The 16,551-nt window shown below is 40.7% G+C and overlaps 1 protein-coding gene across 1 annotated transcript in view; it reads right to left on the reverse strand.

Moving 5' to 3' along the window:
* The window catches only part of KMT2C (lysine methyltransferase 2C), a 284,438-nt gene that overhangs the window by 156,930 nt on the left and 110,957 nt on the right, over positions 1-16,551 (reverse strand). Inside the window, 4 exon segments of the mRNA XM_019424862.2 lie at positions 4,905-5,014; positions 6,041-6,189; positions 9,472-9,672; positions 15,780-15,918. Of these exon segments, the coding sequence (XP_019280407.2) occupies positions 4,905-5,014; positions 6,041-6,189; positions 9,472-9,672; positions 15,780-15,918 (599 nt within the window).

Consider the following 16,551-nt stretch of genomic DNA (forward strand, 5'->3'; position numbering starts at 1 on the left):
AATTTTCACCTTCCATAATCAAAAAGTAATTTTTTTTTTAAGCAAATGGGCTTGAAACATACTAAAACTCTTCAGAATATTTTAAACGGATCAGAAAATTCTGCGTCCCAAATTTTTTGGCAACAAATGTGAGAACTTTTTTAATAAACTTTCATTGTTTCTGGAAATAAAATATCAAATCGAAATAGTTCCAAACATCCATTTTCAAACTGCTCAACCCCCAGCACATGTTTCTTTGAAAAGTCGATACATTCTCATTGCTGAAATGTCATCTTTACCTTGAAGAGGCAAACGAAATGTTTATTTTCTTTGAAACGACAGGTAGGTATCAAAACACATTCAGCCACATGTCGTCATAATAAAAGTCAAAAACTTTAGAACATCTATCTTTTGGTAAACATAATATATTCTTAAGTTCAACAGCACATACCTCACCCCTAGAGAACTTCTGAGATAGCAAAGATTTTGTCATTGCCCTCCATCCTGCACCACTTCTGTAGAAACTGTACAGATTTACTCTATTTCAGAGATTTCTTTTTTGATGAGTATAAATTCATAAACTTTTATGAAATTAACTACATTAGGGACCTCCATTAACCCTCTGGCACTCTGGATCTTTCCTGTAACTATGAACGATTCCAAGAATGATCTCCAGTGCTATTCGTTTAGGCATTAAGTGAATACCGATTAAGGAATGACCACAACAGAAAAAGATCCGTGTCAGAACAGCACTATCACTCCAGTAAGGAAAGATGAACAACATTAGTAAGTAAATACACACTATGTTAGATGGTGACAAGTGGAAAGGAGAAAACAACAGAGCAGGGAAGCTATCTGAGGACAAGACCCTTGAAACTTTCAATAGGGAGCTCGGCAAGGACCTTGTTGATAAGGCAACGCTTGAATAAATTACTCAAGGACATGAGGGAGCAAGCCACGCATGTATCTAAGAAGAATATTCAACAGAGAGGGAACCAAAACTGCCAAGGTCCCATGGGAACATATGTCTGGTGCATCTGAGGCAGGGAGACAGCCAGCATGGGTGAAGGAAGCAAATGAGGTGAAGAATCACAGTGAGGCAATGGTATCTATCGTAGAAGGACTCAGGGGGGTTGGTGAAGGTCATGGACAGTTCTGTCAGGTAGTGAGCACTGGCCTTTTGTTTCCCCCCTCCGAGTGAAACGGGAAGTCAGTCAAGTCTGGTAGGCAGAGGATTGATATGACCTGACTTACGCTATTCATTCATTCATTCATTCACACTATGCTATCAGTATGGACTCGTGTACTTATTCCATTCTGTGGATAAAACACAACACCGTATTTTTTGTCGTGGCTCAAATTGGTCTAGGTCTTGGAGCCCCCTCAGGCTGGCGCCTGTGTTTTCAATAAGTCTTCACCTTGTCGAGTACTTCCTTACTTTATGGCACCTCATGTTGTATTTTCCCTCTGTACCATGAACTACTTCTCAAGGAACCTTACTTCCTTTTACCGGAAAACAGTGCTTAGAAACCACGATCTGGGGGGGCGCCTGGGGGGCTCAGTCGGTTAAACGTCCGACATCGGCTCAGGTCACAATCTCGCGGTTCGTGGGTTCCAGCCCCGCGTCGGGCTCTGTGCCGACAGCTCAGGGCCTGGAGTCCGCTTCGGATTCCGTGTCTCCCTCTCTCGCTCTCTGCCCCTCCCCCGCACATGCTCTGTCTCTCTTTCTTTCAAAAAATAAATACACAGTTTTAAAACAATGTTTTTTAAATAGAAAAAGAAAAGAAACCACGATCTGGGCACGAGGTGTGCTCAATTAGTAGCAGGTGTGCCCACATCCAGCGAGGCCTCTTCACAGAGGAATCACATGTGAGCACACGACCTATCCTGCGCACGCACACATCTTTCTCTGTTTGCATCCGTTTGTATCAATATTAAAAAGCCGTGAGTTTCTACCGATACTTCTGATTCCATTTCAACAACACAAAATTCACTGTAGTCTTTCCTTCTTTGTAGCTCCTTTCTCCAACACCGGGAAACCTAGTTCTCATTATCAACCATGTGTTTACTCATTTGTTCACTCACAGAGTATACATCAAGTAACCCATAACCCCGTGCGAAACACATGCGCTCACTGGATCACAGCATGTAAGCACAGCGCTTTTGCCTCAGCCTTACAGGGATCCAGTCAAGGTACTGTTGGCCAGTTACCCACATGAGCTCCTTCCTTCCCTATTCCCTGTAGTGTGAATTCTGGTATTCCTTTTTGTATTCGTCCATATCCTAGAGAGCTGTGACTGCTTATTTAGGGGGTATACGAAAGATTCCTACGGCCTGAGAGGCGGAGCTATACAAAGATACACATCCGAGAGTGTCTGTCCCACCTCTCCTCGCTCTATCAGTCCCATTCTTTTTTTTTTTTTTTTTTTAATTTTTTTTTTTAACGTTTATTTTTGAGACAGAGAGAGACAGAGCATGAACGGGGGAGGGGCAGAGAGAGAGAGGGAGACACAGAACTGGAAGCAGGCTCCAGGCTCTGAGCCATCAGCCCAGAGCCTGATGCGGGGCTCGAACTCACGGTCTGTGAGATCGTGACCTGAGCTGAAGTCGGACGCTCAACCGACTGAGCCACCCAGGCGCCCCATCTATCAGTCCCATTCTTATCTCTTTTCCATCTCTTTCCCACCCACTTGCCACAGTAGCCAGTCTCTTCAGTTTCTCGTTTATTCCTCCTGTATTTCTTTTCCAAAACAACTATATGCAGACATATTTTCTATTTCATCCTTTCTTACATAAAAGGTTGCACATCATGAATTGGTCTTTTGGACTGTTTGGGTTTTTTGTTTTTTTTGTTTTCTTTTGTTTTGTTTTTTTTTTTTTTCACTTAAAAATACACATTGGAAACAACTTCACATCATTTCATAGAGATACTCCTCACTCTATTTTTACACATACCATATTTCACTGTACGAACCATACCATAGCTTATTCAACAATTATGCACAGCCAGTTAGGTTGTTATCAATATTTTGAAAGTTAAATGATGCTGCGATTATTAAGCTTTAATAGCACAAGTATTTTGTATTACTAGAGATATATTTTCAGGATAGAATCTCTCTAGAAGGCATAGTTTGTTAGAGACATAGGTAGTTTGCTAGGGATCGCCAAATTCCCCTCCAGAAAATCTGTACCAATTTGCATCCCACAAATGTGTCGTTATAGTTTTGAATTTTTGTCAGTGAGATCAACTCTTCTTTCCTTAGGAACAAGCAAACAAAAAAAGTTCTAGCGAGCTGGTCTGTCCTGTGCCTTTTTGATAATGGAGAAAACCGACAAAAAAAAAAAAAAAAAAAAGAAACCTGTAGAAATGGCCACAGAAGACTCACACTACCGTAAGTCTGGACTTCTTTAACCTAGTAGAGATGGAAAGGCCTGACCACGTGCCACCAGTACCCCGCATCCCTCGGCTTTCACTACTCCTGCCCCACGGGCATTGCACAGCTTCAGCTACTCCGTGCTAAAGCCTCGATAAAGAGAGAAGGAATGCAGGTCTCCTGCGGCCCTTGATTCCTCTGCCAGGGGCAGGCCATAACCTTCATCTCTAAATCCATTTAAACATTTATCAGTAAGTATTTAAAACACAAAGATGATATCTTTGGTCCAAAAAGAACAGTGCGAGGCCAGCTTTCTTTCAACTACCCTCTTAGTAAACAGAGCTAGGAAATATATGTATAGATACTAACACACATATAGACACATCTGTATTTCTTCATTTGTATAAACACTAAAAACTGGGCATTTATATTGATTCTTCCGATTCCAATAGAACACCACAAAGTTCATTTTAGCCTTTGCTCATCACCTTTCCTAGAATACCTTTCACTTTCACAAAAGAATCCAAAAGTACCTCTGCAGTAGTTCATGACAGAAAGAGTGCTCACTGACCTATCACAGTCCTGATGTGGCCATCCAAGTATGTCCAGACTGCAGAATTTGCTATTATGCATTATACTGTTCACAATTTGACGACAGAAGCATTTGAATGTAATGTCACATTTCCAAAACAAGCACTCTAATTTGACTAAGCTTGAGGCGAGAATTACTCATGCATGTAATTTAGGTCATTCTGATAATCTGAGTAAAGCTAATGTTATACTAATTGAATAATTACTTGAATCTAAGTCCCTGTGTCGACAACACTTTTTAAAGTTTTACCTACACTCCATCTGCTAAAGCCCATATAATTTCTATGGTCAAAAATTCCACTTTTGACATTCCTTTGGAAGGGCTGTTTCACTTCTCCCAAACACAATCGTCAAAAACCGAAGGGGATTTGTAGGCAGCAAAGGACTTTCACTTCCTGGGGTTTGTGTCCTTCATAGACAGAAGGTAAATGTTACTTTTACTTCTGTACTCATTTCAAATACAGGTGAAAATCGCAGTGAAAACTTTAGAAGACAGCAGACTGTGTGTACCTATTACTTTGGGATGAACCTGAAGTGCCAACGTGACCATAAAGAAATATCTGAATCCATTTTTATAATATCAAACAGAACTGGTCCACATTGTGGACTAAAGACCTGTCAGATATTGTTCATTTTAAATCTTAATCAAATAGTTCTGTCTTAAAGAGTAACCACATGGATATGTAAACATAGTAATTCTCATTTTTAAAATTTTTAATTTTTTGATTTAAATGTGAAATATTTGTTTTTAAGATTTCTATTTATTGCACAGCTTAAAAAAGATACATATATTCCACTTGTTTGCAGAAACTACTCTTGGATCTAACATTAGAAACTCCTATTTTAGGGGTTTTTATATCCTACTAATCGTTTAACAAATAATTCTTGCAAGTGAACCTTTATGTTGCCTGGAGTAAATGTCACCAAGCTGTGCCTTCAATACTTGTTGCTTCCGCTTACCTCTGTGCTCCCTGAGACGACAGCTTTGTCCACGCTCACCGGTGACGGCCCCTCCAACTGGCGCACTCCCAGCGACCACTCCACGCAACGGTGATGGGCCCAGCAGGTGCCTGAAGCAGTTGAAGCGAACGGAAGCAAATGAAGGAACAAACGTGAAGCAAAGGAACGCCAGGAAGACGTAGACCCCCAAGTCAACTCTCGAGCGTCCACACACAATGCTACCCTGCATCTGTGATAACACGAAAGCCGTCAGCCCTTCTCCAATGCGTCATCTGGGAACGTGCCGGAAATGCAAACTCCCATGTCACAACTGAGACCTACGGAATCAACGACTCTTGCAGTAAGGCCCAGAAATCTACGTTTTCACGAGAGCCCTGCAGGCGATTCTGATGCACCCAAAGTTTGAGAATTACTGCAGGAGTCATTATTTCTTCAGCAACAAAAAATGAATTTTTAGTCATTTTATTTAAATATTACTATATTTTATTTGGTATCTTTACATAAAATATAAAGGACATCACACAATACTTTATGACAAAGAGGATTAATGGCAAACAAGCTCTACTCTGCCTCATCCGACACCAAGAGCCGACATCAATCAATAAGAACAGCTCAGTCTTTAAACTGTCTATCACATAACACTTGAACCACTTTCAATCAATATGCAGTTCAACTGAAATTAACTCAAAATCCCAAAAGCACCATATCAAGAGTATGGGTTACTATATGTTATAATAAGACACCCACATGGCTAAGACCTACTGTCTGTCTTTCACCCTGCATTAAAATAGACCCAGATGGCCAAGTTCCCCAAGTCCTCACAGATCCTTTTAAACTTTTCTCTTTCCTCAATTATCCTATCTCCATGGCACTGCTGTCTACATAAGAATAAATACAAAGATTTATAAAAGCGTCCGGCCCACTGCTGGCCCTGTGCAGATGCTAAATAACTTAGGTACACACAATCAGACAATTTATTTTACCTAAGCAAGGGTACTTAAACAATGACATTATTTTTTTACAATGTGATCATAATCATTTCTGGATGAAAGGTATTTACTATTCAGTTGGTAATTCACTAAAATTAAAATGTCTACAGAAAGAGGAGGTAATCATCACTGAAGACGAGCTCATACCTGTAGGATCAAATAAGGCTTGGATATCAATGGCGTCTGGAAGGCCAACCAGACTGAGTTCATCCCATAATTTACCAGCCTGGTCATCCGAAGCAGTCTGCGTGCTCACACTTACACAAGGTACTGTATTCTGTAGAGGAGATCGTTCTCTGGAAAAACAAAATAAAACAAAACAGATGTGACACTGGTAACAGGCAGATAATTATTTCGTTCATAACAACTTAAATATAACGTATTGCCATATCAATTTTAATTTATTAGACATAAACTGTCATAAAACAACTTTTAGAACACATCTGTTACTATTCATAGTGTAATATAAAACTGGGTTGCTATATTACAGCACGTAAGCCAACAACTAAAAAAGTCTCCAAATCCATAAGGAAGTGTTAAAAATTACAGTTAAAAATTTATTTTGCCATTGTATATTTTTTAAAATAACACTCTAATATTCTAATCAGGAACTAGAGTTTAGCCCATAAAATATTCCCTTTGGCCTTCCTTAAATGCTTACAGAACATAACTCAATCAGAAGTTTTAATCTGCTTTATCATGAGGACTACCACAATAGATCTGGCAGTTAATTTTATGTAAAGACAGGTTATTTCCCAGGGGAAATGAAAACCCACTACAAAGTGTGCAGGGGGAGGTAACGGGAGCAGAATGTGTCAGCTGGGGCTTTCTTACGGTCCCTCAACAAATCTCGACAGCTGGTCTGTGGCATGATGTTGTAAGTACTCTCGAGTAAGTTAAGACTTGACCTCACAAGTCAGAAGTAAAATGCAAACACAGAATAGCTACCAGTGGCTCGAGGCATAGAGAAGGTAATGTAACAGCGAAAATTACAGTATAAAAAGGAACACTAAATAAGGCATACAACACATGGGGATTTCAGACTTTCAAAGCCCTCAAACTTCAGATACTAACTGAGATCAGTAAGTAAACAATGACGACTATTTTGTCTTAACATTAAATATGGGAAATCAGATGACTGGCACTAAAACTTTCATCTTCTCCTGATATCATAGTATTTAACCTGATCATAATTCTGGATTAAATCACTATTGAATATAGATCATAACTCACTGCACTTCTGTATGCTGGATATTTATCATGATTCCTATTAAGAGAAAATCAGCACAATGACCAGGGTACTAAACTTTTTTATACCTGGAATCATTGAAAGAAAAAAAGTATTAACATATTTCAATAAGTACATTTAAATATCAAACCATATAAAAATAACCAGTATTTTTTATGTTCAGCATTAGAAATGCATAGACTCACTTTTTCAGAAAAGTTTAGCATGCTATGCTAACTTTAAATTCTCGTTTTTATAAATGCCCGCAGTATTATGAGAACAAACTCTTTCCTATAAATATAACTCATTCCTACAAATAAATTCTTTACTACTAATCATTGTTATTTTATTGGGAGGGGGAAAAAAAGACCAACAGTTCATTTATAAAGACTAATACATTGTTCTAAGATATTTTCTTTGCACAAGTATTTGACAGGGGAAACGGATATAAAAACCAATGAAATGACTTAACAGTCTATTACTAACCAATTCTTAACCAGTTTAATCAAATTTCTCCTTTAGTTTTTGCAACTAGTTTGTATGTTATAGACAGTAGCAGTAGGATGCTACCGTCTACCCGAAGGATGCCAGCAGCCCGACTGAGGCGAGAACATCAGAAGTCAGCTGAAATACCCCCCAAATTTTAAGTCTACAACAAACGGAAAGAGAAAAAGAATCCCCAGCTATATATTCTTACAATTTAGTGCCACAAGAGGGAAAAACTATTTTTAAAACCTCCTTTTTAAAAATAAAATAACCACCAAAAAAACAAGCCGTTTATCTGGTTTCTATTCATCAGTAACATATTTTGTAACTATTTACAATCATCGCCAAATTAAATCTGTCTACCTCTAAATGAATTCCAAATTTAATAAATGTGCTTTATTCCTAAAGTCCATTAACTGTCTTATTATCATTACTTAATAATTGGGTAAACACTAAGTGTATATAAAGACTAAACCAAGGCTATTTTTTTACATAATTATCTTAGCCCATAAAAGTTTTCACTAAAAATCAACCTAGCTTATAAAATAAGTAAGTAAACAAAGCCCAAGTCTATTTCCCAGGGCAAGTATTTATATACTCCCCATTATTCAAAGGCAGAACAAGACGATGTAAGATACAAGCTGATCCAGTCCATTAAATTTGCTAATTACGGATAGACATTACAAGTTTCGCTAGATTCCTGATACGTTTTATCAGGATGTGAGCACTCGACTGACTACCAAAGGGAAAGCTCTCCTACAGGTTCCAGCTCTGGCCTTTCAAACAAGATGCTAAACATGGTACTTCTAAACCTCCTTAAGCTGTTCCACCTTAAATTTTTTTTAAAAAGACTCTCTTTCTTGTTATTGTTTCATTTCCTACTTCAGGTCTTCAAGGCATTGGCAGCCGTCCAAAAGAAAGAGCCAATCAAGTAAGTACAACACAACAATGCCATAGTACTTAAATTTGGATGAAAGCCAGATCAGCACTTGGATGATTACATCATCGCCCTCAAGGGGCAGGGCTGGTCAGCCTTCCAAGCTAAATTAATTTTTACACTTTCTCATCGACTACAGAAACTTCCACTCCCTCAACTACCACAGCCAAGTCCACACATTAAGATGGCCTTTAAACAAAACTCGGCAATGTATTAAAAAAATTTTAACTCCAGAATTAAACATACTAGAGAAAGCTTTACATAACTATAATGTTCATAAATACAGACACACACGTATAGTTACACAAATATCTTAGTAAATTCTTACTTCATTAAAAAAAAAAAAACAAAAAAAAAAAACCAGAGCTGCTTTTTTAACTTCTAACTTCAGAAAAGGCATTCTGAGCGTCCAATTACTCCGAAAGCTAACCCTGTATCTTAACGGTTTATAGGGCAGCTCCACGTTCTGTGAAACGTAAAATAACTCAATGACAAATTAAGAACATGGGTAGCGAAAACCACCTTGATTTGGTCATTCTGCTAGACTATATCCATACAAACAATTAAAAGTTTAATCAGAGGAAGGAAAGAAAGACTTAACTGTTTTACTTTCTTTCTTCTTCCCATTTATAGGTAAATTCCATAAACTCCCTGTAGTTTTATGTTATGCTCTTTAAAGGTTTCTTCTAAAGGTTAACTTTTATGATCACACTGACTTTAATACTTTAATGAAGATAAACTTTTTTTTAAATAAGAAATTTTGAGGAAAAGAGTGTGTGTTAGGACTAATGAGGCGCAAAGCATCCTATTTATGTTGAAAACCATGAGAAATGATTCAGTAACAATCCCATCTACGTATTCACTGGCTGAGATGGAAATAAATTACATATAGCCTTGCATTCCAACCATTTATTCAAAATTGCTTACTTTCTCTGTCCTCTTTGTTTTCGTGATGCTGAGTTTTGTATTTTGTCACAGGTTCCATTGCTGCTGTCATCAATGTCCTTCTTGTTAAAAGGCTGGCTTTTCCACGGCAAGATAAACCCAGGCGTTACTCTAAATTGTTTTAAGTCTCCTTGTCCTAAGGAACTTTTTTCACCACAGTAACAAAAAGCGCAGAGCTGTTCACTGGTAGAAATGAAAAGAAAGAGAAAGAGAAAGTAGTTTTATTCAACTATTTTTTTAAATGACAGACTGTAGATACTTCTGCTTCAAAATTAAATATTATGACTGTAGTGCATGCTAAGCTTTTGAGTATGTATATGCCATAAGAACAGTTAAGTTTAATAAACAATTAAACATCTGTAACTCATAACATGACTTTTTAGGGTAGTAAACATACCAAATCAAAAAGTTCTAGTTTCGGGGCACCTGGGTGGCTCAGTTGGTTAAGCATCTGACTCTTGATTTCAGCTCAGGTCAGTGATCTCACAACACTTTGTGGGTTCAAACCCCGCATCGAGCTCCATGCTAACAGCATGCAGCCTGCTTGGGATTCTTTCTTTCTCTCTCTCTCTCTCTCTCTCTCTCTCTCTCTCTCTCTCTCCCTCCCTCCCTCCCTCCCTCTCTCCCTCCCTCCCTCCAACTCTTCCTAATTGTGTACGCGCTCTAAATAAATAAACTTAAAAATATAAATTTAGGTGGTCAGCAATGAGGGGTGTGTGTGAAAGAGTTAAAGAGCAGTGGAAAAGGGATAAATAGGCAGAGCACAGGAGACTTTAGGGCAATGAAACTATTTCCCATGATACACTGTGATGGCACATGCAGGACATTATGCATTTGTCAAAACTCCTAGAAGTGTAGAACACAAAGAATGAACCCTACTGTAAACTGTGGTGTTTAGTTAATAATAGCATATCAATACTAGTTTATCAGTTGTAACAAATGCGCCACAGTAATGCACGATGCTAATAAGAAGGGAAACTCAGGGAGGGAGGGGAGGCTGGGAATAGAAACTCACTGTACCATCTGCTCAATTTTTCTGTAAACCTAAATTTGTTCTAAACAATACTTATCTATTAACTACAATAAAATTAAAAAGCTAAAAGGCAAAAAACAATATATGCTTACGGAATAGATGCTTATTAATAAGGGACCTTAGAAAGAACAGAATTAAAAGAATTGCTCCTTGAAAGGGGAACCCACTTACACTGTTGGTAAGGATGCAAACTGGTGTAGCCGCTCTGGAAAACAGTGTCAGGATTCCTCAAAAAGTTAAAAATAGACGTACCCTACTATCCAGCAATCACACTACTGGATACTTACCCAAAAAACACGAAAACACTAAGTCAAAGGGGTACGTGCACTTCAATGTTTATTGCGGCATTATTTACAATAGCCAAGACATGGAAGCCACCCAAGTGCTCACCAATAGATGAATGGATGAAGAAGATGCGGTGTCTACATACAATGGAATGTTGCTGAGCCCTAAGAAAGAATGAAATCTTGCCATTTGCAATAACACAAATGGAGCTAGAGTATTATGCTAAGCGAAGTCAGTGAGAGAAAGACACATACCATGCGATTTCACTCATATATAGAATTTGTTTATTGTTGGGCTTGTGTGTTTTTTTTTTCTAAGATCACATACATCTTTGACTCTACTATGGAAAATTTTGAACACAGACACTAAAGTAGAACAACAGTTAATAAACGCTCATGAACCCATCCATCAGCTTAACCTGTTAACAATATTTTGTGTTTCTCATTTTATCCATCCCCCCCCCTTATTTTGTTTTCATTTATGCTGGAGTATTATTAGGCTTTTGAAGTTTTTATTTAAATTCCAGTTAGTTAACAAACAATGCAATATGGGTTTCAGGTGTAAAACTTAGTGATGCATCACTTTCCTACGACACCCTGTGCTCATCACAACAATTGCCCTCCTTAGTACCCATCACCTATTTCCCCACCTCCAACCTCCTCCCCTCCTATAACCCTCAGTCTAATCTCTCAAGTTAAGGAAGTCTGTTTCTTAGCTCACGTCTCTCTCCTTTACTTTTCCCTTTGCTCATCTGTTGTGTTTCTTAAATTCCACATATGAGGTATGTGGAATTTAAGAAACAAAATAGATGAACATAGAAGGGGGGGGACAAACCAGAAAACATACTCTTAACTCTAGAGAACAGACTGAGAGTTATGGGGGTGGGGGGTGGTAAATGGGTGAAGGGGATTAAGGATGCACTTGTCTCGATGAGCACCAGATGATGTGTGGAAATGTTGAATCACTATACTGTACACCTGAAACTAATATTACACTGTACATTACCTGGAATTTAATTTTTTTTATTTTTATTTATTTGGGAGAGAGAGAGAGAGAGAGAGCACGCGCACGCACAAGCAGGGGAGGGTCAGAGAGGGAGGGAGACACAGAATTCAAAGCAGGATCTAGGCTCCGAGCTGTCAGCAAAGAGCCTGACTGGGGAGGGGGGCAGGGGGGGGCTTGAACCCACAGACCCCAAGATCATGACCTGAGCCTACATCAGACGCTTAGCCGACTGAACCACCCAGGTGCCCCTAGAATGTAAATAAAAACTTTTTAAAAATACCAGAATAGGGGCGCCTGGGTGGCTCAGTCAGTTAAGTGATCGACTCTTGGTTTCAGCTCAGTTCATGATCTCACGGTTCATGGGTTCAAGCCCCACGTCAAATACCACAGCTAGCAGCGTGGAGCCTGCTTGGGATTCTCTCCCCCCACCCCCCCCCCCAGGTTCCCCATTTCATCTGCCCCTCCCCCACTTGCACTGTCTGTCTCTCTCTCTCTCTCTCTCAAAATAAATAAACTTAAAAAAAAAAGAAAAAAGAATAAAAAAATTAGTATTTCTTAGCTTTAAAAAAACATTATGGGGGGACTTGGGTGGCTCAGTTGGTTAAGCATCCGACTTTGGCTCAGGTCACGAGCTCACAGTTCTTGAGTTCAAGCCCTCTGTCGGGCTCTGTGCTGGCAGCTCAGAGCCTGGAGCCTGCTTTTCGGATTCTGTCTCCCCCTCTCTCTCTGCACCTCCCGCACTTGCACTCTGTCTCTCTCTCTCTCTCTCTCAAAAATAAACATTAAAAAAACAAAAAACAAAAAAAAAATAAACCAACTTTAAAGAAGTACCCAAATCACTAAAGAATTAGGTGCCAAGAGATGGAAGAAGTAAGGCAGTCATCTAAACCTCTCAGAGTAATTCATTAACTCTAAAGGTGTGAAAAAGGAAATTTCTGGCTTCTGCTTTGGGTGTAGAAAGCTGCAAAAAGCACTGCTCCCACAGTCAGAGAATCATCTCACCAGGCAGTCTAAAAATTCACTCTTCGTAAACACATCAGATCACAGAAGTCACCGGGCAACCAATTCACCTCCAACTGAATGAAAGGCACTTCCGAAGAGAGGTGGGACACAAGCATTCGCTTAATCTGGAGAAGAGGCCATTTCATGTCAGACAAGCAGCCTAAGAAGAGCTCAGTTGAAACCTTTGAACAGACGGCTGATGTCCAAGTGTGAGACACTGTGAGAACACAGGACACCTGTGACCCAGAGACACAGGTAAGCTGCAACCCACTCAAAGCGTCTCTCTGCCCCCCTCTCTGGGCGCTCGCGCACAATGCTCGGGGCCGTGGCGACGAGTCCGGAGAACGTGCCAGTCACAGCCCAAAGCCCGGGAAGCAGAACAGCAGCAATATGGGGAAGGCACAAAGACCCACCCAGATCTTCCTCGCTCATTTTCCCTGGTGGGCTGGTGAGGGCGGGAGGGCAAGAAGGCACCTGCAGGGAAGACCAGCTGGTCACGGAGGAAGAGAAGGCGGGGAAAGGAGGCCTGGCCCCGGAGGAGGAGCAGGGCTGTGTTCTGGACGAGGACCACAACGGGCCTCCCCGGCCCGGCCCGATGGCGGGATCCCCGAGAACACACAACCCGGAGACCAGAGCGCGTGGGGTCTGCCGAAGAGTAAAGTGCACTCGGAACAGAAAAGTCCTGCCAATCCGTGCTCTCAGCACAACTCTCACTCGTCACTCGTGAGGATACAAAACAGTAGAGCCACACACTGGAACACACCGTGAAATTCTCTTTAAACAAACTTGCCTTTCTCCTCTCCCACGTATTTACAGAAGTGAAATGAAAATCCTGCGTTCACACCAAAACCTAAGAGTGAATATTTATGCCAACTGTATTCACAATCGCCAAATCTGGACCCAAATACTCCCTAACAGGAAGTGGACGTACTGTGGTGGGTGCCTCCGGAAGACAGAATCCTGCTCAGCGATAAAAAGGAAACAGCTACATATATAAATGTACAGGTGATATATACAACGGCACAGGTGAGTCAAAAGGCCAGGAAAAAAAGTTAAAAAGGCCAGAATCAAAAGAATACATACCCTACAAGTCCATTTCTATGTTACTGCAAAGGCACAAAACTACAAGGACCTAAAGCAGGTAAGCGGCTGCCACAGCCAAACAGGAATCAGGGACTTTTCAGTGAGATGGACTGTTCTGGATTTTGTTGTGGTAGTGGTCATGCCCCTGTGCACAACCGTCGAAACCCACTAAATGGGTGAATTTCACTGTATATAAATTAAACCTCAATTTTTAAAATTGGGGGGGAAAGTTGGGGGCCCAAGACAAAGGAAACACGAATAGGAACTAGGGGCACCTGGGTGACTCAGTCAGTTAAGTGTCAGACTGTGGGCTCAAGTCATGATCTCATGGTTCGTGCTTTTGAGCCCCACATCAGGCTCTATGGTGACAGCTTAGAGCCTGGAGCCTGCTTCTGTGTCTCCCTCTCTCTCTCTGCCCCTCCCCCACTTTATTTTTGTCTCTCTCAAAAATAAATAAATGTTAAAAAAAATTGTTAAAATAACTGAAGCAAGAGAATGCTAGATGAGAGATGCAAAGAGGTATAAAAATATGACAAAGCATTTATACTATTAAGACTAAGAAACCAACTGGAATGCTTCCTTTGAATTCTTTCAAAAATATATTCAGTACAGCAAAGAGACACGAGGTCTGAATCTTAAGGAAAACAATCTTAAAAACAAAATATAGGGGCGCCTGGGTGGCTCAGTCGGTTAAGCGTCCGACGTCGGCCCAGGTCATGGTCTCACAGTTTGTGGGTTCGAGCCCCGCATTGGGCTCTGTGCTGACAGCTCAGAGCCTGGGGCCTGCTTCGGATCCTGTGTCTCCCTCTCTCTGCCCCTCCCCCATGTGTGCTCTGTCTCTCTGTCTCTCAAAAATAAATAAAAATGTAAAAAAAAAAAAAAAAAAAATTAAAAACAAAATAAAAATTATCAATCCAACAGAAAAAGTAGTGCCTTCAGAGAGCTCATATGATGATCACACAATCAAATGAACCGTTGAGAACTAACAAGTGCTACTAAGAAAAAACAAAGCAGGATTAATGTGTCGAGTGTCATGGGGACTGTTTGCTTTGTTTTTCAGCCTACACTTTTATTGTGAAAAATGTCAAGCCTCCCCCAAAATGCGGAACAAGCCACGTATGGGTGAGGTGTCTACTCTACTTCCAAGTGGAGATGCCAAGCAAACGACGGAGAGGAAAGTCTGCGCCTCAGAGAAAGGGGAGCCCTGGAAATATAAGCGTGGAAACAGAAGGGTTCGTTGGCACGCAGACAGGACTTGGCGATCGCACTGGCAATGACCATTCCCAGCCAATGAGTACAGATGGCAGTTCACAGGCGGAGGACCCCAACTATAGAGGTGCGGAGTGTCCGCAGAAGCCAGCGAAACGTGAGGAGGCATGGGTGTCCAAAGCAAGAGTGAAAACATCTCAAGAAGATGGCAGGGGTCGACTGGTAAACGCTTTCATGCTTTTATTCGCGTCTTTCAAATGAGGCCTAAAAAACTCCAAGAATCAAAGCCGAATTGTACACAGACAGGTTTGAAAGAACGAAGAGAAGGAACGAGAGTATAAAACTTACGTTTACAGGTAACTATCAAAAAGATCAATCGTTACGCTAGAAGCTCGGCGTTATTTCTTCAGCTAGGAAGGGCGAGCTGGGGATACTGTGTCCTGCTCGGAGGAGACGAGGGCCACGTGACCGTCTACTGCTCTGTTGTACGATCACCTAAGCCCACAGATGTGCTTTACCCCAATCACACACAGAGACATCAGTCACAAACCTAAAAGTACTAAAAAAAAAAATTCCATCCGTATTTACATACCAAGCTTGTACTCTGAATTCTCTCTCTAGCCAACTCCCCGCCTGTCACTAATGCCCACGCCAGCTGCTTTCCTTCTCTGACCTGATTTTGACTTCTACACCAACAGAGACCAGGGAGCTCGCAGAGTCCTCAGACACCGAGCGCTCGAGGACTGGGACTGGCCGTTTGCTGATGTCCGCTTCCGCTTCAGCATCCTCTTCTGCAGACTGTTCTTTGATTTCTGCTGTAAACAAGAGAATATAAAAAGTCACTCGCGCACTGAAACAATCTTTGACGAATTCATCCATAAAGCGTACACTGCAAAAGAAGAGTGAAAGAGCGACGGCAATGCTTCATTAACACAGGGGAAGTTTCCGAATGTAATCGATGGCATGGCTTAGATTTACGCTCTACTGCAAAATGATCATCAAAACAACGTAAAACATGGCACACTGTTCTTTGTGCCAACTGACTCAGCCAAGTGTCATCTAGTAAAGACTGTTAACCTTATTTTTAGGATTCCAGTGGTTCATCTATAGAACAAATGCATTTCAGTGTAACTCACTTAAAAGGTTGGGGGTGCCTGGTGGCTCAGTCGGTTAAGCATGTGACTCTTGATTTCAGCTCAGGTCATGATCTCACAAGATCAAGCCCCATATAGGGCTCTGTGCTGACAGTATGGGGTCTGCTGAGGATTCCCTCTTTCCCTCTCTCTGCCCCTCCCTCGTTTGCACGCAAGTGTGCGCGTGCTGTCTCTCTCTCTCAGAATAAATTTTACAAAATGGTTCTTTACAAATAAAATCATTAATTTAAAAAAATCATTACAGTCTTAATTATCAGAGATTCTAAAAGTAAATGCTTAAACAGTGCCTGG

The sequence above is a fragment of the Panthera pardus genome, unplaced genomic scaffold (genome assembly GCF_024362965.1).
Source record: "Panthera pardus isolate Hobbes unplaced genomic scaffold, ASM2436296v1 HiC_scaffold_9, whole genome shotgun sequence".
Taxonomy (NCBI): Eukaryota; Metazoa; Chordata; class Mammalia; order Carnivora; family Felidae; genus Panthera; species Panthera pardus.